Consider the following 23,415-nt stretch of genomic DNA (forward strand, 5'->3'; position numbering starts at 1 on the left):
TAAGTTTTATCATCTAGCTATTAAATTTTGTATGTTTAATAATTAAAACAATTTGGCCGTAAAATTTCTTTTTAGTGGTCAAATAATAAATTTTGACATAATAAATTTTTTCCATTTTGAGATTCTTTCTTATTAAAAAAAAAGATTCATTCTTAGTGCTAAACCAAATATTATAATATTAAACTTCTAAGTGCTAAATAAAATGATTAAAAAAATTATTTATTTATATTTCTTTATTTAAAAAGAAATTTAAATACATTAAATTTGTCCCCGAATGATATTTAAAAACAAAATATTTGTCCCCGAGTTATAACTCAAGTGCTAAGAGTTATGAGACATGTGAGTTGGGGTGTGGAGATCCATGAATCAATCTCTAGAGGGTGTCATTTATCTTTCCGATATACAAAAAAAAATACATTAGATTTTTAAAAGTAAATAAATTACTCAAACCCGAGCATTGCACAGACTATTTACTAGAGACTTTAACATGTAATATAAAGTAGGGAAGTCTACGAGCAAACCTTATACTTGAAACAAGTCTTATTATATGCGATGGAGCTCCAATGTTGAAAAAGTTTTGTTTCGATCCTCTATTAATTTAAAAAACCGTTCAATTGCAACGTAAATCAAGTTTGGCTTAATTGTCTCAAAAGAAATCAAGTTTCTTGTTTGGCTTAATTGCAATGTAAATTAATTTTTTTTTACAATGTAATCGACATTCAATGCTTGAAATAGTCAAACAATCAAAAGAAATGTTTACTGGCAAATTAATGTCGACCAAATTTCAAATTGTTTGATTTATGTATTTACTTATTTATTGTTTAATGTTGTAATTAATGCCGACCAATCGAAAATTAAGGATTTGGACCAATGAGAAATAGACATGTGGAAATTCAATGAAAACACCCAATAAAAACATGACATGTGAAAATTAAAAAGCATTATGACCTAATTTGATCAACAACAAGCCACACCCTAGTCCCACTTGTATGCCTATATCTTCCATCATTCTTGAACAGATATTTGAAAAGTTCAATGCTTCTCCAACGTTTCCTTCTGGAATGGCCAAGCATCAGGAACTCGTGCCATTCTACGCCACTCTACTCGAAGCTTGTTCTTACTCGAAGAACTTGAAGAATCTGAAGCAAATCCACGCCCACACCATCAGACTAGGAATTTCACGCAATGACTTCATCAAAACCAAGCTCGTATCATGCTACGCTTCCTGTGCCCAATTGCACCAAGCCAACATTCTCTTCTCCTTCACCAATCGCCAACCCACTTTCCTCTTCAACTCCCTCATCAGAGCCAATGCCTCACTCAATCTCTTCTCCCATTCCCTCTCGCTCTTCCGCCATATGCTCCGTTCCTGGAAGCCCTTTGATCGGCAAACGCTACCTGTGGTGCTTAAATCCTGCGCTGGGTTAACGGCGTTGCGGCTTGGTCAGCAGGTACATGGAGCTGTTTTGGTTAATGGGTATGGCTTAGATTTGGCAAATTCGAATGCTTTGATTGATATGTATGGGAAGTGTGGTGTTTTGTATTGTGCGCGCAGGGTGTTTGATGGAATGCCGCAGAGGAATGAGATCACGTGGTCGACTATGATGAAGGGTTACGGAACGCATGGGGAGTTTGGAGAGGTGTTTGAGTTGTTTGATGGAATGGTGGAGGGAGGGGTGAGGCCTGATGGTGTGACTTTTACTGCTGTTTTGACTGCTTGTAGTCATGGGGGGTTTGTAGAGAAGGGGAGGGAGTATTTTGAGATGATGGAGGCGAGGTTTGGGGTGAAGCCTGGGCTGCGGCATTATACGTGCATGGTGGACATGTTGGGGAGGGTTGGGCTGTTGGAGGAAGCTGAGAAGTTAGTTTGGGGAATGGATGTTGAGCCTGATGAAGCTTTGTGGGGTGCCTTGTTGGGGGCATGTAGAACTCATGGGAATGTTGAGTTGGCTGAGAGAGTTGCGGACAGGGTTTATGGGAGCAGAATAATGTCTTGTACACCCTTCTCTTTCACTCACACCGAGAGTCATGTAAGAAGAGAAGAGAGAGATATGAGTGATATGATCAGTGATGCGATAGAAAATGCAAAGAGAGATAGAAAAAAAAGAGCGGAAATGAGGTGAAAAAAATAGAAGAATGTTTATAAATCACTACTCGTTATCAGCGGGAAGCGGAACCGTGTGTTACCTCATCAGTTTGAATTTTACTGATGTTAGGATGACCCCATTACACCCGGTGAAAAAAAAGGTGATATGATGAAAAAAAGAAGATAGTGAAGAAAAAGAAAGGGGTGAAATTAGAATTGAAGAGAAAGTGGTTGTGAAAGGATAATTTTTTTTAATTTAAATGTACATTTTATTTATTCGTTTGAATTGATTGTAGTCAATCATTCTTATGGTCATTGCAGACTTGGTAAATTTGGTGATGTTGAAAGTAGGAAGGAGTGAGCACCAAATCTTATCGTTAATTATCTCTTATTTTTCGCTCTCCTCCCACTCCTTTTATCTCTTTCTAGGTGTGAATGAGATTGGAGTATAGATGAAGTATTGTTGTTAAAAAAATGCTGAATAGTTCAAAGAGTAATTCAGATGTTGAGGAATGGAAATTGCTTGATGGCATGAAACCATCAGCAACAAAAGGCACAAAAGATTACACTCTCTCCATTTCAAAAAGTGATTTAATCTTTTACACGTCCACAATGTATATCAATCACCTTCTATAACTTAATTAGTAGATCTGTTAACAAATTGAGTAACTTGATTACAAAATTCAATCATCCTCATAAGTTTCTTTATCAGAGAAATCAGGAACATAGCCACATAGTTGTAGTTCAAAGGAAAGAAGTTCCAACGATGCGTAAATAGACCCATTCTCCTCGTGAGACTTGTCACCCGCCACAAATTTGTAAATGCTGGAGTCAATCTCAATGGAACTAAAGCCTGGTTTCTTTCGTATACCGCGGTCTTTCATTGCCCTCCTAACCTTGTTTGCACCATCCCACTTTCCAACCGCTGCATATATGTTAGAAAGAAGCACATAATTGGAATCCCCTCCGGGGTCCAATTCAACAAGATACTTCATCACCTTTTCAGCCAACCCAATCTCCCCTTTGGTCCTACAAGCAGCAAGCAATGACCCCAACACCACTTCGTTTGGCTTCATTGGCATATTCTTAATTACATCCAAAGCCTCCTCCAACCTCCCAGCTCTACTATAGAGATCAACCAGGCAACCATAATGCTCTATTCTAGGTGCAATTCTACGAACTCTCTTCATCTTATTGAAGATTCTGAGCCCCTCATCAATTAGTCCAGCATGACTGCACGCGGTCAGAGCACCTGTGTAGCTGACTCCATCTGGCTCAAACCCTTCCTTCTGCATTGAATTGAAGAAACTCAGAGCCTCATCTGCAAGCCCATTAGCAGCAAAACCCACAATGATAGAGTTCCATGATACCATGGTTCGGTGACGCATTCCGTCGAACACCTGACGAGCAATCTCTATACACCCACATCGAGCATACATGTCTATCAAAGAGTTGGAAACTCTAACATTGTCCTTTAAAGAGTCTTGTGTCATCACAAGTCGATGCACCCACAACCCAAGACCGAGCGCACCCAAGTTGGCGCACGCCGCAATGATAGCAATAACAGTCACATAATCAGGAGCCACCCCAGAGAGCTGCATTTCTCGAAAGCACTCCAGCGCTTGCTCGTGATAATCTTTCTTCACAAACCCGCCAATGAGTGCGGTCCAAGAAATGGCATTCCTCACAGGAAATTCATCAAACAGTTGGAGTGCATCTTCAATTTCCCCACTCCTCATGTACCCATCAAGCATCGTGTTCCAAGACACCAAATTTCTGAGACCCATTTGATCGAAAACCAATCTAGCTGAATCCACATTACCGGATTTGGCGTACATGTCAATCAATGCCGTACCCACCTTGACATCGTTCATGTCCAAGCCCAGTTTGCGAGCGTAAGCGTGCACCGTGGCTCCAAAGGAGACGCTGCTGGGAGAAGGATAGTGAGCGCAACCAGAGAGTAGCGTGATGAGAGTGATGTTATTGGGTTCAACCTCAGCTTCCCTCATGCGCACGAATGTGGAAGCAGCTTCAACCAGTTGGCCACTTCGGCAGTGGTGAGCTATGGAGGAGGTCCATGCCACGGTGGGGTCGGTGTGTTTGGTGTTGTGTCTCAGGGAGAAGCTTTGGTTTGTGTTGGGATTATAGGGAGAAAAAGTGGGGTTTGCTTGTTTTGGAAGTGGAATAGGTGAAGCTGGTTTTGGAGGCTGAGAATGCTGTATTGGTGTTGCTGTGCATGCAGGAAGAATCATTCTTGCAAAATTCAAATTCCTCTCTTGAGGATTACACTTTTTTTCATTTAATAATGTTTTGGGTACTTATATAAGTACTAGGCACATAGTTCATAAATATCTACTATATATATAGACATTCTCGATTAGTGTACATCATAACAGTAACAACAACGGTAACGATTCCTGTACTACCTTTTTTGGTGTAAACACCTTTAACATAGGAATAGAAGAGAGAAAAATAATAAATGTGATATATGATGTGACAAAAAAAACGAATGAGATAGAGAAAAAAATGATATATATGAATGTTGTTACTCTTATGGTGTAAGGGATTGTTGCTCTGCCAAATAGCAATTGATTTTTTCTATAAGGCCACAAAACTACCAAACTAATATTTATCTATCTACATCTTAGTATATAGTACTTTAAAAGTATTTTAATGTCACAAAAGCAATACAAAGACCAGAAACAAATCAATTTTGCCTCTTTTGCTGAAGCATACATGGTGAATCCAAATGAATTTTATCATTAGCAACAGGACCTCCAAATTGCATCGAAGTTACTTTCGTGTTTGTTTATGATCCATTGGTTTGAATGCGAATGTGTTTTTTCTCACTCTAACAATTTTGTTCAATTGGAAAAATTGTCTTGGAAAGCCAAATATAGTTGAATGTGCTTTCAACTAGAAATCAAACACACTAAATCATCGAGCATGAGCAGAAGTGAAAGCATCTGCAAAACCATAAGGTCTGGCTGTACTACTGCCTTTGGTGTCTTCAAAACTAGCACTATAGCTAACATCCTTGCTTTCTGCTTCCTTCCAAATCTCCAACATTTGGGGAAGTGGTTGAGTGCAGTCAAAGCCAGAGTAACAATCTAATTCATCATAAACTGGTCTCCATTTTTCCACTAGTGCTGAAAGTACATTGACTGCATGACTCATATCTGGCCTGTGGTATGAATCCCTAGCAGTACAGTGTCCTGCAAGTTCAGCTACAATGCTTATACTCTCAAAAGTCTCATCAGTTGTCTCCAGAGTTGGATCAATGGCAGCCATGAGATTCTCTTTTCTCGATTTGACTCGCCAAAACCATTCAACTAAGTACCGGCTTTCCTCTGGCCTGCTCTCATCAAGCGCCATTAGTCCTGTCAGAAGTTCCATTAACACCACACCATAGCTGAACACGTCAGCTTTTGTGGTGATTTTCCCCATCACTGAAACACATTTAAACTTACTCAGCTATGTCCATCAAACTGAGAATGCTGGAAGACTTAAAGATAGGTAGAGATGCTTAGACATCACATATCCATATCATATAAGAATGATGCAAATATGCAATAATGGTCTAAAATGAACTACTACACAAGGGATACATAGAAGGAACATGTTGCTAACAAATTCTGAAACACTGAGCTCAACGAACATATAATTAGATATCATTTCTTGTTTTGCTTATAAAAAAAAAGATATCATTTCTTGTTAAGTTTATTTTTTCCGTAAACAAGGACAAAAAGAGAGACCTTTTGCACACTACTTAGATGTTTTCATTTAAGAACATTATAACTAATAGCATGTTAGGAAGCCTTTCTACAATTGATCCTGAAGTCAAAATCAATAATGGGAAGAAGCTTTTATGAGTAGCTTTTGAGTGCATAATTGATTCTGAAAGAAAAAAAGTAAACTGATCCAAACATGCTATAAAATATAAATATGAACTAACAAAAGAAACTAATAGCTTATATGCAGAGAGCTTAGTAATTCCACTCATAATTATACCAAATCATGCCGTAAATGCTCAATTTCTACAATTATTTCAAGGTAAGAATGAAGAGGAGATTCAAAACAAGGCCATACCTGCATATTCAGGGGCAAGGTATCCAAATGTCCCAGCAAGCTTGGTTACTACAGACTTCTCACCATCCGGGGCAAGCTTCACTAGACCAAAATCTGAAACTTTTGCGCGAAAATCATTGCCTAGCAGAATATTGGAAGACTTGAGGTCTCGATGGATAAAGGTTTCGCGGGCAAGGCCATGAAGGTATTCCATCCCTCTCGCAACATCTAGTGCTATTGCAAGCCTCTGTGACCAAGACAAAGGCTTTAAGTCCAAGCTTTTCCAATGGAAAAGATGCTGGCTCAGAGCACCAAGAGGCAGATACTCATAAACCAAAAGCCTTTCATTGCCTTCAATGGAATACCCCAACAAGGATACTAAATGGCGGTGACGGACCTTGGATAGAACAGCTATCTCAGCTTGAAACTCATCCAGTGCCTTGCTGCTAATAACGCCATGCTCCATTCTCTTCACTGCTATTTTCGCCCCATCTTCTAGCTCCCCCTTGTAAACAGTTCCAAATCCACCACGGCCTAGCTCATTTTCTGAAGCAAAATCCTTGGTAACCTTACGTAGTACTTGTACAGAAATCAAAAGGTTTCCAGCCTCAATCATGTGAGAGTTTTGAGTTTCACCACTAATGTTACTCAGAGAACTTGTCCCAGTCTTTGATGATAAGCTGCTAGTGGTATTGTTTGAAACTGCAATTTTAACCATGTTATCTTGATCAGATGGATTGCGAGGGTGAACCACAATGGAACTTGGAGCATCCAAGGAAGCTTTCTTGTTCTTCCAGCAACACAGGCAGAGATAAATAACCAAAAGAGCTAAAACTGCAAATACTACAATCCCAGCCACTATTGCCACTGTTTTGAAGTCTTTTGATTTGGGTTGATTTGAGCTTGGAACATGATTCTCATGAGAGGATGGGGAAAGTGAAGAAGGTGGGTTGTTAATAGGCATAGAACTCCCTCCAGTGTCATTCTGACTAAGGGGGTTACCAACAGTGATAACATTCACATCATGAAATTCTGGCAATGGAGGCTCAAGGTTGTTATCACTTAAATCCAACAACCTTAAAGATTTCATTTCAGTGAAGTTACTAGGAATTGTGCCACTAATATTATTTCCTGCAAGCCTAATTTCAAGAAGTGAATCTAACTTAGCAAGTGATGGACTTAAGGTACCATTGAGCTTGTGTCTAGGTAGATTGATTATAGATACCTCAGAAGAATTGGAACTGCAACTCAATCCAAACCATGGCCCTGTGCTTCCTGTGCATGGTTCATTACCTGACCAATCAGAAATGAGAAATGAAGGGTAACTCAGGTGATCCAGAAAATCAAGCAGTGCAGTAACTTCAGGTGCACACTCAATTCCAGGCTTTTTTTGACAAAAGAAGTTGTTATCATAGGAAAAATTAGCAGCCTTGAACTCTGGAATTGGACCCATTAGCATGTTATTATTTAGCACCAGTATTTCAAGGTCCATTTTTGCTAGAGAATCAGGAACCAAGCCAACAAGTTGGTTACTATTCAAGTTGAGTTCCTGCAAGGAAGTGAGATTTCCAATATTCTGTGGAATTGTCCCAGTGAACTGGTTTCCATGGAGCCAAGCCTGTCTTAAGAAAACCATTGAAGCAATAACATCAATAGAACCTGAGAACCCACCACCTTCTTGATTATTCAACCACAAAACCTGGATTGAAGATTGAGCAAAAGTTTCTGGAATAGGACCAGAAAGTTTATTGTTTGAAAGCCTCAGATTTGTGAGGGATGGCAATGTGCCTAGGAAATCAGGTAATGCTCCAACCAAATTACAGTGCACCAGAGAAAGATTTGTTAACTGCACTGATTTTTCCAAATCCAAAGGAAATGACCACCCACTACTATAATTCAGTGGATTTTCCTCCAAAGACAAGACCCTGAGGCTGCTGAGTCCAGTGAAGAAATCAACTGGGATTGCATCAAATGCATTGTAGTCCAAGAATGCAAATTCCAACTTGGACAATCCACTAAAAGTAGGTAACATTCCACTGAGATTGTTGCGCTGAAGCCCCAAATTGTAGAGTTCTGAGAGTTGATTGAAGTTTTGAGGCAATGATCCTCTGAGACCAAGATTCTTAGCCTGAATCTGATTCACTCTGTCTCCAGAACAGAACACATAAGGCCATGTAGGAGGACCACATGGATCATCTCCCTTGTCTGGCCATTTCAGAAGCTCTGGATTCTCCAACCCTTTTCTGAAATCATTCAGAACCTTGAGATCATTTGGGTTTGTTGCACCATAGCCCATTGTGATAATTACACCAAAAAAGAAAAAGATTGAAATTTTCATAGCTTCCATTGTTACCCTAGTAAAAAAAAAGACACCCCCAATACCTAGGGCTAGGAAGAAACTTTTTCAAATGAACTCATAGTCATAACCTCAATGCACAATTTCAATGGAGAAAGAAAGAAGCTGAACATGAGTGTGTGTGAGAGTGAATGCTTACCTAGAAATAGGTACAATAAAATAAAGAAAAGAACCTATAATTTAATTGAGAAAGAATGAAATTGATCAACTTGGGAAAAAGACAAGGTGGGGAATGTGGACTATCATCTACTTTTTTGTTTCATCAAAGAAGAAAGGAAAGGAACATAACTACATTAGTGTACTGTAGTGTCAGTTCACTCCACCCACCATGAATGTTCCTAACGAAATCTTGCTTTCACTTTCAATTTATTGTCTCCTTTGATTGGGTGTGATTTGGATTTTAAAATTAAAATTTGGGCTTGAATGAAGGAAGGAAAGGAAAGAGTCAAACAATAATTATGTCGGTCCACTTGGCCTTCATTTGATATTTTTTACTTTTTGATTTAATTAATTAACGGTTAGAGAATTATTCGGAGTTCCGACTCTTGTGCTGTTTTTTTTTTTCCAACTGATTAGCAACTTGATATTTATTATTTTGTTTCATACTCTTTGGATTAGATTTAAATTAAATAGCAGAAAAGAAAAGCATCAAAAAAAAACAAAGTCCTTCATATTTTTTTATTGAAAGAGTGAAAATTAGGAGAAACAATAAAAAGAAAATAATAAATTTCATTTTTTAAAAAGAAAAGAGAACAAATTAGGAAAAACGATAATGAGAAAATAATAAATTTCTATATATTTTTAGGGAAATAAATTTCTATTTTTTTAACAAACAATAGTGCAGTTCATAAGAATCGAGCTGACAATCTAGAAGGTCAAACAAACATTTTTTACCACTAGAACCGACACTCATTAAATTTTCTATTTTTAATATCGAAAAAATGCGTAAGTTTATATTTGTTTTCATTGCATTAAAATTTAGAAGATATAAATGTAACAAAAAATTCCTTTAAAAAAAAGTGACAAAAAATTAAATTGAAGAAATAACATATAATAACAATGAAGATTGTTTTAGGCTTTTTTACTAAGAAAATAATTTTAAAAATATTAAGATATTTGTTTCAGCAGAATTTTTAAAAGGGTCTCCCTAATATGCACCACTTTTAGAGTGGTGCAATTTTACACCACTTACTTTGACCGGTTATAACAGGTCAACACATTATTGTTTTTTAAAATATCATTAAAAATTTGTTATATATTAAATTTCTTTAAAAAAAGATGTGTTAACCTGGTATAGCAGGTTAGAAAAAGTGGTGTAAAATTGCACCACTCTAAAACTGGTGCATATTAGAGGTCACCTTTTTAAAAATCATTACTCTTAGAAAAGTTGAAACGAATTATTTTGAAAAAATACTTTGATTAGCATATAAAAAATTATAATAACTGAGAGAAGATAAAAAATTATTTTTAATTAAGATAATCAAATATAAATCAAATTATGATTTTCTTATAATCTCTAAAATAATATCTATTCTCTTGCACAACAAGAAGTTATTATTTTCAATCTGAAATAAAGGAATTCTAAATAGTTTCCACATATATCCAATTATATCACTTCATTTTCCTTTTTATATGCTTTCAAAATCAAATTCAATTATAGTTTCAAAAAAAATCTAATTTAGCAATTATTATAGGCATGTGATATTTTGTTCTTGGTCCCGCCTTTGATCTTAGCCTCCACATATAGTCTCAAATTCCTACCTCCGCCATCAAAAAAGAGTATAAGATTGAAGACAAAGATAGGAAACACTTGCCTATAAACACTACTCACATTAGGAGTGCTCGTGGAACAGGATGGGACGAGCTATGATTGAATTTCATCAACCCTAAATATTGATCAAACTAATTTTTAAACTTGAACTCGTCCCTAGACTAGAAGAAACCTAATGAAGTGCGAGTTTAAGAAAGACGAGGCCACAAAAAAAAACAAGTTCAGGTTAAACTGAAAGGCAAGTTGAATGACAATTTCAAATCCCATAAAATAATCATAAATACTTCTCTCAATGTTAGAACACTAATTTTCAATCCTATTATAAATTATTAAAAGAAGAAACATATATACTAGATTGTACTTATTTTTCATCAGATTGTAAATATTTAAAGGAAAGTCTTTTAAATCTAAGCCATTAAAAAATCCAAATAAACCCGATAAAATGTAAATGTAAGTTGAATAAACTTGGAACATGACGGGTCAATGTTCGTCCTCTGTGGTGCTAGCTAGTGTGGCCTTCAACCAGTGTTCTTTGCCTCTGATTTCAAGTCGTGGTTGTTGAACCACTTGCGAGAAGGGTCATTGGAGAACCTGGGCAGGGGAGTGGCTCCGGACGTCGGGCATGTCCTCTGGATGATCTGGACTATGCGAGCGAATTTCATATTCCAAGGGGTTCCTTTCGACCTGGCATCATATTCTCACAACAACGCTTCAAATGCAGTTGCAGCACTCTCAGTGTCGAGCAGCGGTTCATCAGACTTTTTTGCCTGGTCGGGGTGTCTATCATCTTGCCCAAATCCACTGGTCTCCTCCCCATTCGTCATGGGTCAAGTGCAACACTGATGGCTCAGTGAGAGGCCCTTCGAACCTGGCAGCGTGTGGCAGTGTTGCTCGGGATTCTAACGGCAAGTGGCTGTTTGGTTTTGGGAGGAATTTGGGCAGTTCTAATGTCATTTGGGCGGAGCTCTAGAGCATTTTCTCATCTCTCTCTAGCTTAGAGTAGAAGTTTTCCTAGAGTGCTTGTTGAAAGCGTCTCTAGTGTGGCGGTTCATCTCATCAACAATGGGTGCGATCCTTGTCACCTGTACAGGGGCCTTGTGAACCATATCCGTGCTTCTATGACGCAAGCGTGGGAGGTCAGGTGTGTCCATGTGTGCAGGGAGGCGAACCAGGTTGCTGATTGTTTGACTAGCTTAGTTCATGAGCTTGAGTTTGGTTTTCATGTAATGGAGAGTCCCCCTCCTAGATGTTCAAACTTGCTCCTCTATGACGTGTCAGGAGTGTCGTTTCCTAGGTCTATCCGAGTGTAGTTGTCTTTTGTTTCGGGCGTAAGCCCTCTTTTCAACAAAAAAAAAAATGACGGGTCAATAAATTGAACCCAATATTTCTTGCTCACTTGAATGAAACTTTATTCATTTTTTTTATATAAGAAACTTATTCATTTGCTTCTCATGTCATGTCATTTATGCAGGCATATTAGCAAATTCATGTAAAGAGACAGAAACTTGGTTTTAAGATATTGCTGAAGAGAGGTGTTAAGGAATTCTCTAAGCTGGTTAGTATGAGTGGAAACTCGTCAATAAGAAGGAAATTAAATATATAACTAATCACTGTTCAGAGACCAGCACAATAGGCCAATTTGCAATAAATTATTTGACGCATTGTTCTAAATGTGTCCATATTATACTCTTGGGAATAAAGACCTTTACAATTTACATGCATATATATGCTAATGGAAATTGATTCTACAAGGACAAATGATGGAAGATGATTTTTAAAATTAAATATTAGTTGAAGGTTGGAATTTTAAGTTACTAAAAATATTTAGCATTTTATAATGCGAGAAAGTTTAGTTCACAGTGTAGACATATATTCTCCCGACTTTAAACTCACTATTGGTAAAGCATATTACTCAACTTTAATTAGTTTGGCATCCTAAGTAACTTATTTATGACATTCCAAGTTGTGATTATTTTTTCGCACCCTGTCTCCACATCCGACATGTATCAGATGACTCTTTTCAAACCTTGGATATTAAATTAAATGATAGAATTCTCACAATAAATTATTCTTTATATACACCGTCCAAAAATAAACCATACACTAAATATTTAAGAAACTAGCACAATATCTAGCACCTTTATTGGTTAAGTTGTGATTATAAATCTATTAATGTAGAGGCATTACTATATGCAAATTGTAACGTTGGCATGCCATCTATAATAACTCCACTCTTATCACATTATTCATTTGTCCAAAGTGTCACATTTTGTTTGAATCCCCTCTATATATTGTAATTTTCAATCTTTGTCATTACCAATTGCTCATAAATTGATTTGTTTTATAATTTTTCTTTGCTTAAAGTAGAGGGGCTGTATACCTTTTATTTTTGAAACAGTATACCTTTTTAAATTAAACATATAGTTTTTATCTTGATGTGTCATATCATATTCCATGATAAACATCTACCAAAAAAAAGATTCCATGATAAACTTTTGTATTTTGAAATCTAGTACTAATATTTCACACAAGGGTTCAAATGCTACTAAAACCCTTTCATTTTAATTTAGAGGGTACTGGAGCAATGCACTTCGTTTTATTTTTTGGTGTGTGTCAAGGGTTGCTTCTACTGATCGAGGACTAATCTTTTATGAGATGAAAAAATCACCAAAATGAATATGGCCTCTACCAAAACTCATTTTTCATACACATGGCTAATATTTGAATCGCTGACAAATGTTTAAAGAACCCACATATCTACCAAAAATGTGTTAGGATGGTGTGGTGCTCTTCATTTTAGTATCATATGTATTATTTAATTCATTTTTTATTTTATTTTTGATAGAAAGTCCAAATATATATCTATATATATATATATATCTATATATATATATATTTATATATATATATATATATTAATAAAGAGAGAATAGGACAATGGAGATAACAAAAACCAAAAATCTCCAACCATACACAAGAATACATAAGCACAATACCTATAAATGATAAGAACCTCCCTAAACAAAAGAAAAATCCAATAAAGCCGAAGATCTAAACTAGAACCAAACACCAACACCAAGAGAGCAACCTAGCCACTCAAGGTGGCCACCACTCCTCCATTTCATGTGCAAGCCTCAGATAGATGTCTCGTCTCCACCGTCAAACGTACAATCCAAAAGTTTGTCAACCATCCACGCCTTCTTAGCCCATGTCCAATAGTGACCACCAGGAGCGTTCCCAGAGGCCAATGGAGCAGGACAAATCGAGAGTGGGAGCATAGGATCCATCGGCAACTGAACTAATGCTCCAGAACCCTCTATTTCCGCATACATCGATCCTTTCTTATTCGACCCTCTGCCAAGCAATTTTCTCGGTCTTCCTCTCTTTCTAGAAACTTCGGTACCAGAAACCTCCAAAGGCAATGCCTCAAGAACAACTACTCCGCCACCTCCTTCAGGAAGATTCATCACCTCAAACATACAAGGAACCAGAGGAGAGATAGGGTGTTCCTCAGGATCGAGGCCAGCCATCCTGAACCTTTTAGAAGATTCGAGTTCAGAAGGAGCAGGCAAGGTATTCTCCACTTCAAGCAAAGAAGAGGGAGGCCACATAAAATCCTTCCGAACCCTCATAATGGGTAACAGGCCATCATAACCTCCACAACCTAGACCAACTCCGGCATACAACAATAGATCAGAAAACAAAGCCCCAAATTGAAATCAAAGACAAACTTACCTCTTCCACTTACCAACCAAAGCAAGAGAGAATCCACCTTTGCCACCTCGAAGAAAGTTCTAATAGATTTGCCATCAAAGATAGAGAGCTCCAAAGCTGATTGAGACACCACCCTCTCTTCCTCTTCGCGCTCCATGTCGTTTTCCTACACATCGTCTTCCTCCTCCTGTCGAGGCCTAAAAGCAATATCAGGGAACATAAACTTATCTAGAATCAAATCTCTCCCATCATACACCCTCCATAAACGCGAAGCCATCTCCTCCTCATCAGCAGAGAAGATTGATGATCATGGCCTCTTCACCTTGCCTACCAGAACGTCCCGCCATGATTTAGGCATAGACCCATCGACAACTTCCCTTCTATTTCGTTGCTCCGGCCCTGAGTCACCCTGAAACGCTACTTTACGCTCGCCATCCGTTGGTGTGTTAGCAATCGGAAACCTAGCCAGTGCCACCGATAGAAACGCGCCTCCTAATCTTCGCCCGTCCAGAGAACATATAGCAGAGAGAGCCTAGTTCCGTGAAGTGTGATAGATGTCTCAATCCGTTCATTCATTCGAGGAATTGTAGCTGTCATTTTTAACAAATTAACTTTTCTTGTGATCGAACTTATATTCTCATCATGATAAATGTCTAGCTTACATCCACTGCATTAAAATATTGTTGGTACAATTATTTATCATTTAATTAAACTTAAACATTTTCTTCCTGATAAATTTAACACAATAATATCCTTAGATGCCTCTTACATATCAAATGCACCACAATTTTTCATTTTAAATGATAAAATTCCTGCTTATCTAAAAACAATGATAAAATTCCTTTGTTCTGTATTTTTTTTTAAAATTATGTATCTATAAACTCTATAAAGGAAGAGTTTTTCAGCCTAGAGGGTAAGTTTGTAATTCAATATCCTTTTGCACTACAATTTAATTTCCTTTATGGGTATTTTGGTAAAGGTAAACATTATTTTCCAAAAGATGCAATCCCAGCCGTTCTTTTGATCTCTGTTGAGTTTTTGCTTGAAAAAACCCTTTGACTTTCATTCTTCACAATTGTATTCGTAATCGAGAAAACGTTTTGAGCTCTCAACACCTGCAAAACGTTTTGAGTCTCCCCATCTGCTTATCATCTTGGTTAAATAGGACTGGCTTCGTTGATTTCTCTTTCACCCTGTTTCCCCTAATTTTTTTGTCGTTCCTTCACAGGTGATCACTTTCAATTTTTGTTGTTTCATCATTTTACATTTTCAATGTTTGAGCTCTCTTAATTTGATTATTTTGCATATATATAATCAAAACGTTGACTATGTGTATGATGCCTTCTAACAGTTTTGTTTGTACCCAAAAATGCTCCAATGTTCAATTTCTTATGGCATGTTTCAGTTTTCCTCAATGCCACAGAATAGCAGCAAGATGGTGCCCCGACTACCACAATTTCAGCTGCTTTAGCAGCTGCGTGACTGGTGCACTAACCTAGGATGCTACACAGCAATTAGGAGCATTCAATTTCTTATGCTTTCTTTTCTTCTCTTTGTTACCCAAGATTTACATGTTTAGCCAGATGAAGAATTTGTAAAACCTTTTGTTCATGTATTGTTATGTAGGAGGTTTGCTGCACAAATCACCATCTCAAATGAAATTGCGCTGAGGTACATCCTCTTTCTCTTTCTCATTTGGTGAAATTGAGGTACCTATCCTTTACTATTAGACTAAAATATTGAGCAGCCATATTTTTAATATATAAACCAAGAAAGGATATGGAGATTATTCCATGTCCATATGTTATGATTATAGTGCCACTATCTTAGGAGAAAACTGAAACGCTGCATAGTGATTCAGATCATATGGTATTAGTTTATGTATCTGTTCTCTTTTTTGTTTCCTTATATCTATTTTAATGTTTTATTTGTAATCATGATCCTTTTGAAGCAATTGAATATATTGAGGATCTTCATTCTTTGTATTGGAAATTGGAGGTATCTGATTGTTATAATTTACTTCAATTGGGAAATTGATAAAAGTTTCAGGAGGGCATTGACTTCAAATGTGGGGGTAGTTTCACCAAATGAACGAGATTTAAGGAAAGGACATGGGGAGTGACACATATTGTTGCTATCTCTTAAATTTTTTTGGTCTAATGAATCTTTGTTAGTCGAACTGAGCTTATTTTCTCAAGCCTTAAGAGCAAGTTTTCTAAATCTGATGCTTATTGGATGTTTTTCCTTTGTTGACTACCCTTGCTTTTATATCCTAATTTTAACAAATACATTTATTTCATTTGTTATAAAAATTGATGTGTCTAGCTTGCTGAAATGAACTAATATAACACAAGAGAGTTCTTATTGCTTACTGATTAGAATGTGAAGATAAATTTAATAATATAGAAGTTATATTATGTCTTCAGGTTATTTCAGAGGAAAATCAACGCGCTATTGTAGTTAACTGGTGGTACTAATTTACAACACATAAGATGGATGAGAGCTGAGGTGCACTGACACTAATTTAGAGCACTGAAAAATACCTTATCTTTTGATAGCTTTTTTCGCTTTGTTGCTATGAAAATTTGAATATGATTGAGTCGTAGTGCTTACCTGTTTGCTCACAATCAAAGTGTTTAATTGGGTTTTGTGATTTAATTCTGAATTTCAGGAGTCAACTTCATTTTTACTTCATATCGTTTTACACTTGGCATGTTGGATATTAAATAATTAGTCCTTTTGTAGTGGAGAGTGGAAAATCGGCTACCTCATTTAGTCATCTTCTGTATTTAAGCTGAGTTAATTACTTTTTTGTGTACAAAATACGATTTAATCATGTCAAAAAGTCTGTCATATCTGTTATACTCATCTTCTATCTGCATAATCTTTAGAATCACTATTATTAGACATCGATTGGAGTTTGAATTAGATTCTGGAACTGACCAAAAAAAATATTAGAATCTGGAATGTTCAACTCTTCAAGAGTCCGTTCTGCATTGAGTCTTTGCCTTTTCTTTGAAAATAAATTGCTTACTTAATTTATTTCTAATAATCTCATTCTTAAACTTTCACATGCTTTCTTCCTTATACATTTGATCGGTTATGGCTTTTGAGTCATCCTCTGTAACCGATCAACTTAACGTAATAGTAACCATTTTAAGGCTTGATTGATCAATACAGTTGAAATACTGAAACCGATTAACTTCTGTATAGAGGATCCACTTTCTTATTTATTTGTCAGGAATAAGAAGAGGTGGGTCATCAAGTTTTATTTTTTATAAAAAAGGATTGTTGTTTTCTATTCCTCTCTCAATCTCAAAGGCAGATTTTTTTTCTTCCTTATACAGTTTTGCTGCCCTTGATTTATTTCTTCCTCTGTCTCTATTTAAACTTTCTTAGCAGTTTACTTTTCATGTGTATTGAATAATATCAGTTATATAACTGGGTTCCTATGTTTATGTATTTGGCTTTGTTTCATAAGTGTGAAACAAAGGCTTACTTTATACAGTTGCTAAATTTGGTGTCTCAGATTTCTACTAATTCATTTTATGTTTCAGATTACATTCATCTGAAACGTCCTACACTGATGTCAGAGGAATGGGAGCTTCACGGTGGACTTGAGTTGCGGCGGTAGGGCTGTGACGTGTTGGTATTAACGAAGCGAACATGGTGGCCATCAAGACGAATAGCAGCAGCCCACCAGGTTTCATCTCCTTTTTTTTTTGAAAGATCAAATAATTATTTGATTCAATAAAGGTCCAAGACCATAATACATAATCTCCTTACAGATTAGAACATAGAGTGTTACCTCCTAAAGCATTTAGAAATCTAACACCAAGGCAGTGTACCAAACCACCTTCCCATTTACATACCTAAGCTTTACTAACAAATAGGAAACAAGAAAAAACAAGACAGAAACAAGTGTCCTCTGAGAATAAGCAAAACGCCTCTTTAGATCTGCAATCCTCCTCTTCTGTCAAGCAAGTCTTTATTATGCATAACTTACTGTAACAGTAGCCAACGAAAAACAGCAAGAGCCAGTTCAGTTTGCAATCTCCGAACCCATCTCAAGACAGAAAAAAACCAGATAAAAAGCCTCATATCAGCAGCAAGCAACACAGTAAGAAACCCTACAATCCCAGCTGAAATCTGCCACGCGAATTAGCTCTCCTATGCCTCCTGATTCCTGTGATCTTCTAACAGCACCCATAAAGGTTCAAGGCGGTTACATCCTTTGTTAGCTAAAAAATCTGCCAAGGAGTTGCTCTCCCTGTAAATGTATATGACCTCTAGGCAATTAACTTCTCTCCTTGGAAGATCAATTTGATTAAGTTCATTGATCAAGCGCCAAGGCCTATTCTTAAATTCATGCAATGCATTATAATTAGGTGTTAGTTATTGTTTATATCTTTTATTCCATTTTGGATGCTGCAAGTTTTTAACTCTTTGTTGGCTATTCTTTCTTTGGTTTTATGGGTTTGATTGAACAAGACCTAGGTAAGTTGGATATGACAAAATTGTATCCACCATCTCCTGAAGTCACATCTCAGCAAGCTACTATTAATATCGGTAATACATTCTCTCATGTTTGTGGTACATATGTTTCCAATTTGTTGCAGCAGCAATAACTGTTTGCATCGATGGCTGTTAATCCTGATTCCTGATGAATAATATTGTAACCTTTCAGGCCACCATAGGCATTTGGCACATGGGAAATCAACAGTTGTGAAAGCAATAGAAAAATAGTGAAGAAGAGTGTCTGCTTAATGAGTTTGTGTTGTTAGCAAGGTACATGAGTTTAGGGTGTGTGCTTAGAGTTGACAATATTGTATGTCCTATGCTGTCTTCACACTAGAGTTTAGACTATATTTTATGTGATCTTGCTAAAAGTTTTAGTTTTGTAGCACATTGTGTCATCAGTTCATTTTTTATTTTTTGATTATTTGCTTTAATTAGAGAAGTAATAGGTTGTGTTCGCAAACTGAAGATAGGTAACTACTACTTTAGGTTCGGGTCCTTGGTTAAAAGAAGTGGCCAAAATAGTCATTTGGTCCATGTGCAATCAAAGCACTATTTTAAAGCACTAAAAGAATAGCAAATGCAATGTTTTGGCCAAAGATGTCGATTTAACTACTTCCTCCATTAAAGAATCTGAAAAAATGTTGAAGCCTGTGAATCTGATAGAATAATCAATCTTCCTAGGCTACCTTCAAGTCTCTCAGTCTCACACTTTTTAGGTTATATCACTGTTAATGAAGACTGTGGGAGGGCCCTTCTCTATTGGTTCTTTAAAGCTCAATCTAAATCATGCAAAAAGCCTCTACTTCTCTAGCTCTATGGAGGCCTGCGGTTATCTATTTCCTAAGTCATTTGTCACATTCAACCATTATTCTTTTATTATTATTATTATTATTATTATTATTATTATTATTATTATTATTATTATTATTATTATTATTATCCAGATTTTATTTGTTTACAATGTAGCAAATAGAAATATGGTTATATACTGATATTGTTGCATTTGATTGGTTTGGCTGTGATTTAGGACCCCCATGCTCCTCTATTTGTCCGGTGAAGTGGTTTATATAGGATAATAGGACTATATTTCAACTTATGCTCATTAATCAACGTTCATATATTTTCTCCATATTTCGGCCACGGACTAAGGAGTATATTGTTTGACTATTTCTTATTGTATCCAAGTGATAGGGGAAAATAAGGAAGGGAGAGAATAAATTATTTGGCTTACTAAAAAGTGCAGAAGGAGTATAATGTTTGACTCTTACTTCCTCCTTTATCTGGTGCACCATTCATGGCTGGCTCTCCAAAATCAATTTGTACATCAGTGAATGAGCGACATGACAACAAACCGTGGATTAGTGAAGAGAAAAATGTTTTGGCCTTGAAGTGAGATGAGTTTTTCATATTGATAAGAATTGGGATGTGTGACGGTTTAAATGTTAAATTTTCTCCTTTTTATGGTCTTGTAAAGCTGGGGATGGGGAGTGAGGAGTTGTATGGTGACATTGTGTCTCTATATATTTATTTTTGTAGCAAACAAATGATATGAATGTACCTTAAAATGCTAGCATTTATTTGAGTGATTCAATGTTTCCGTTATCATGTACTCTCCCGTTTCAATATAAGTGTCCACTATAGGAAAGATGCACACATATTAAGGAATGCAATTAATTTTGTTAACTTTTTAAAACATAATAATTGTTTTTCTATTTTACCTTTTAAAGTGTACTATAACTATTATCTCTCCTCATTTATTCTTCCTATGGGGCATTATATGGAAAAACATCAATCAATGGTTGATTGGAATTTTAAGTGGACAGCTCTTATGAAACACATATTTTCTCTCTAAATGGACAGTTATTTTGAAACGGAGGGAGTACTATTGTAACTAATTTGTTTATGAAAAGCCAAATCTTATTTACATAGGATATAATTTTTTGATAATATGATTTTCAAATGTGTAAAAATGCATATTTCTTAAAGAGGAAAATTAAATACACTTTAAGTCAATTAATGTGAGAATTTAGTCTGACCAAGGTATCTCCACAGCCGATAAAGACAGTCGTGAGACTAACCCCTCACCCCACAGTCAGCGCACTAAGTGGTAGGGGGCTGGCCAATGAGTTTTCTCTATTCGCAAGAGTTGGGATTCGAAGTTCAAACCATTAATGTGAGAATTTAAAGGATTGGTATTATGATAATGAAAAAAAACTAAATTTAATTAAAAGGATTGCTTCCTTCTAATAATAAATTCATGAAAACATAACACACACATTCATGACCATAATGACAGTTAAAAAATCTCTCTTCCTTAATTAATAGAAAAAAAACCTTTGGGTGCTGTCAACTAATTTTGTTTTTATTTTTTTTGAAAAGAACTAATTTTGTTACATGTGGTTAATTTGTGTTCATTGAAAAAATTAGTGGATAATATAAATTAGGAATACCAAAAAACTTTATACTGTCGGTGCATGATAAACTCTTTTATAATTTAAAAACCACACAACACATTCATGCACATAATGACAACATAAAATTAAATTGTCTTCCATAAAAATAAATTAATGGAAAAAATCTTTGCACTACCATTATTTCAATTACATGTGATTAATATGTGTTTATTAAAAAAATTAGTGGTTAATATGCGATTAATATTAGTTAGGAATTCCAACAGACATAATTAATTAGTTATGATTTATAAAATATATAAATCCGCAAAAATGAAAGTTGATTTTTTTAAAGTAAATTTTTATTTTAATGCTGGAAATTTATTATTGTTGACTTCCAAATTAAAAAGGTATTTCTAAATGTTTAAATAAAAAGCATGAAGTGTAAAATGATTGTGCTGACATAATTCAAATTGATAAAAAAATTTGTTCAAAATGACTTACAAAATATAAAATTTATAAATAGAAAAAAATTAAATAATGCAGCATTTAGTAAAATAGGGGTAAAAACCGCAAATAAATAAAATTATTGTGCTTTTACATATTTTTTGATACATCGGAACATTAACAAGAAAGAAAACAAAACTAACCATAATAGAAAGTCCCTCAGAAGAAGAACTTCAAGCTCAGGAGATGGAGCTTGAACTAAAGTACAAGCAGATATAGTAAGAGTATAAATTCACACAATAAACTTAAATGAAAATCCTCCCGTGCATCGCACGGGTCAAAGTACTAATTAATCGAGACAAAAATAATATTAATCTACCATTTAAAACAATAAGTAAAAATATAAAAACAAAACAACAACACAAAAACAACAAAAACAAACATTTAATAAAAACAACAGATTTAACAAACAAACAAAAAACCACAAAACCCAAAAGTGAATATCCCCGTGCATCGCACGGGTAAAAAGTACTAGTTTACACATAAAAGAAATAACTGATAAATTAAACTAATAAATATAATTGTTTGGGGATGAAATTATCTCTTTAAATATTCTATATAATATTAGTAGTCATTCAACTTGTCGAAATTCTTTATGTTGGTGCAGCATCCAACTATATGGCCTGATATAACCCAAATGGTAAGACCCACGTTGCAGTGTATAGATGAGCAAGTAGAAGGGTGCAACAAATCAGAATCAAGGGTTAGTTATTGATAAATACTAGCTACACTCAATTCTAACACTTTTTTTATTGATCAAAATTAATATAAGGTTTACTAAATTATGTGAGCTTCACTTTCATTTTGGTGGATATACATGAATTTCACGTGATAGAAAGTGAGCGTTGTTGCTTGGTAGCTAGCACTCCTCCAAATTATATATTCTCTATTTTACACTTGTACTGTGCTGATCAAATTTACTTTGTTTGTATCAGTTTTTTTTATTATTAGAGTCAATTTTAACACATTTAGAAAATTTTCCACGGAATTGAATCTGACTTCATGGTTAAAAATAAAAGAATTTACAAACATGTTTTTCGTGTAACCAATTTAGTTCCAAGACCAGAGATTATTAACATGAGAATAATGTTGACTGTTGCCAACAGAATCAATGTGGAAATTAGTCTTGTTCTCATGGTAAGTATAATTGTATCGTCATGGATTCAGATTCATCTCCCCTTAATCCCCAAGATTAGTCAAATGAATCAGTTATTATTCCCCTTTGATTCTCTCCCTCATTCATGTAAGTTCTCCAACTATATAATGAGGAGCCTACGATGTAGGTATATAATATATGTTCACTTCTCTACATGAATAATATATCCTAAAGATTTATTCAGAACAATAATTAAGACCTCTTAAAGAAAACAAATCGGTTCCTCTTTCATTTTGAGTTAGAACTTATGATTGCAACTTTCCTCCTTTGACCAAATTTCTTTGAAATGACAAGCAGTCACAAGGTAGTTCACATTGTATAACATATCTTTCATAACCAAATTTCTTGAAATGAAGGATGAAAAAAGGTTGAGGTCCATGCAAATGTAACTTAATTGATAGAAAATATCTTGTGAACACTCACACAATCTAATATTCACTCACTCCCGGCCCCTGTCAGCGGCGCCATTTAGGCTCAATTTGCCAAATCTAATTTCTTAATTCAACATATCTTATTAACATCATCAGTGGACCCTGTTGGGGTGACAGTTTGCTAGGTAGGTAAAGAGAAACCTGTTTTAATTAGTCCCTTGTCTTGAAATGCCTTTGGTTTCTATATAGAGACCATCTTTATCACCCTAATTAATCATGCCTATGTCAAAGCATGTTAAGGATACTCATACCACTTTGGCGTGCAAAAGATGAAACTTAGTCCACAATTTTGTTTTAACCTTTTCCATGGTAACTCTAAGGAAGCAATAAAGGGAAGGGTTGGCTAATTAGTACCAAACGGCTCAATGTGAAGGTATGTGTTCTAGTAGTGCGAGTTATAAGTCACAACTAATAA

General features: G+C 35.7%; 3 protein-coding genes and 1 long non-coding RNA gene across 8 annotated transcripts; 2 read left to right on the forward strand and 2 right to left on the reverse strand.

Annotated features, from left to right (window-relative positions):
• Positions 1 to 988: 988 nt before the first annotated feature.
• LOC130748285 (pentatricopeptide repeat-containing protein CRR2, chloroplastic-like) lies at positions 989 to 2,488 on the forward strand. The gene has a single exon (XM_057601469.1). The coding sequence runs from the start codon at positions 990 to 992 to the stop codon at positions 2,121 to 2,123; it is 1,134 nt and encodes a 377-aa protein (XP_057457452.1). The 5' UTR covers position 989; the 3' UTR covers positions 2,124 to 2,488.
• Positions 2,489 to 2,595: 107 nt separating this feature from the next.
• Positions 2,596 to 4,393, reverse strand: LOC130748284 (pentatricopeptide repeat-containing protein At1g05750, chloroplastic). Its single transcript, XM_057601468.1, has one exon. It carries the CDS (start codon positions 4,336 to 4,338, stop codon positions 2,770 to 2,772), a length of 1,569 nt encoding a protein of 522 aa, XP_057457451.1. The 5' UTR covers positions 4,339 to 4,393; the 3' UTR covers positions 2,596 to 2,769.
• Positions 4,394 to 4,738: 345 nt separating this feature from the next.
• On the reverse strand, positions 4,739 to 8,817 carry LOC130748283 (receptor protein kinase TMK1-like). The gene is made up of 2 exons (XM_057601467.1): positions 6,176 to 8,817; positions 4,739 to 5,535 (listed from the first exon to the last, which is right to left on the reverse strand). The coding sequence occupies exons 1-2, from the start codon at positions 8,499 to 8,501 to the stop codon at positions 5,024 to 5,026; spliced, it is 2,838 nt and encodes a 945-aa protein (XP_057457450.1). The 5' UTR covers positions 8,502 to 8,817; the 3' UTR covers positions 4,739 to 5,023.
• Positions 8,818 to 14,938: 6,121 nt separating this feature from the next.
• Positions 14,939 to 20,118, forward strand: LOC130749561 (uncharacterized). 5 transcript variants are annotated; one of them, XR_009022968.1, is made up of 6 exons: positions 14,939 to 15,223; positions 15,401 to 15,666; positions 16,422 to 16,503; positions 17,553 to 17,698; positions 18,487 to 18,564; positions 18,683 to 18,898. It is a non-coding gene; the product is annotated as an uncharacterized LOC130749561 (long non-coding RNA). The 5 variants fall into 5 exon arrangements; XR_009022967.1 differs by lacking the exon at positions 14,939 to 15,223 and adding an exon at positions 19,544 to 20,118 and having other exon boundaries at positions 15,230 to 15,666; positions 18,683 to 18,783; XR_009022969.1 differs by lacking the exon at positions 14,939 to 15,223 and adding an exon at positions 19,702 to 20,118 and having other exon boundaries at positions 15,230 to 15,666; positions 18,683 to 18,783.
• Positions 20,119 to 23,415: the final 3,297 nt, after the last annotated feature.

This window comes from Lotus japonicus, chromosome 3 (genome assembly GCF_012489685.1).
Source record: "Lotus japonicus ecotype B-129 chromosome 3, LjGifu_v1.2".
Taxonomy (NCBI): Eukaryota; Viridiplantae; Streptophyta; class Magnoliopsida; order Fabales; family Fabaceae; genus Lotus; species Lotus japonicus.

What these genes read in the sequence shown, in the direction of transcription:
- LOC130748285 (XM_057601469.1), top strand. Translation starts at nt 990, where the DNA reads ATGCCTATATCTTCCATCATTCTTGAACAGATATTTGAAAAGTTCAAT.
- LOC130748284 (XM_057601468.1), bottom strand. Translation starts at nt 4,338, where the DNA reads ATGATTCTTCCTGCATGCACAGCAACACCAATACAGCATTCTCAGCCT.
- LOC130748283 (XM_057601467.1), bottom strand. Translation starts at nt 8,501, where the DNA reads ATGGAAGCTATGAAAATTTCAATCTTTTTCTTTTTTGGTGTAATTATC. An exon ending in CCTTGCCCCTGAATATGCAG is followed by an intron (nt 5,536 to 6,175) that starts GTATGGCCTTGT and finishes AATGTGTTTCAG; the next exon opens with TGATGGGGAAAATCACCACA.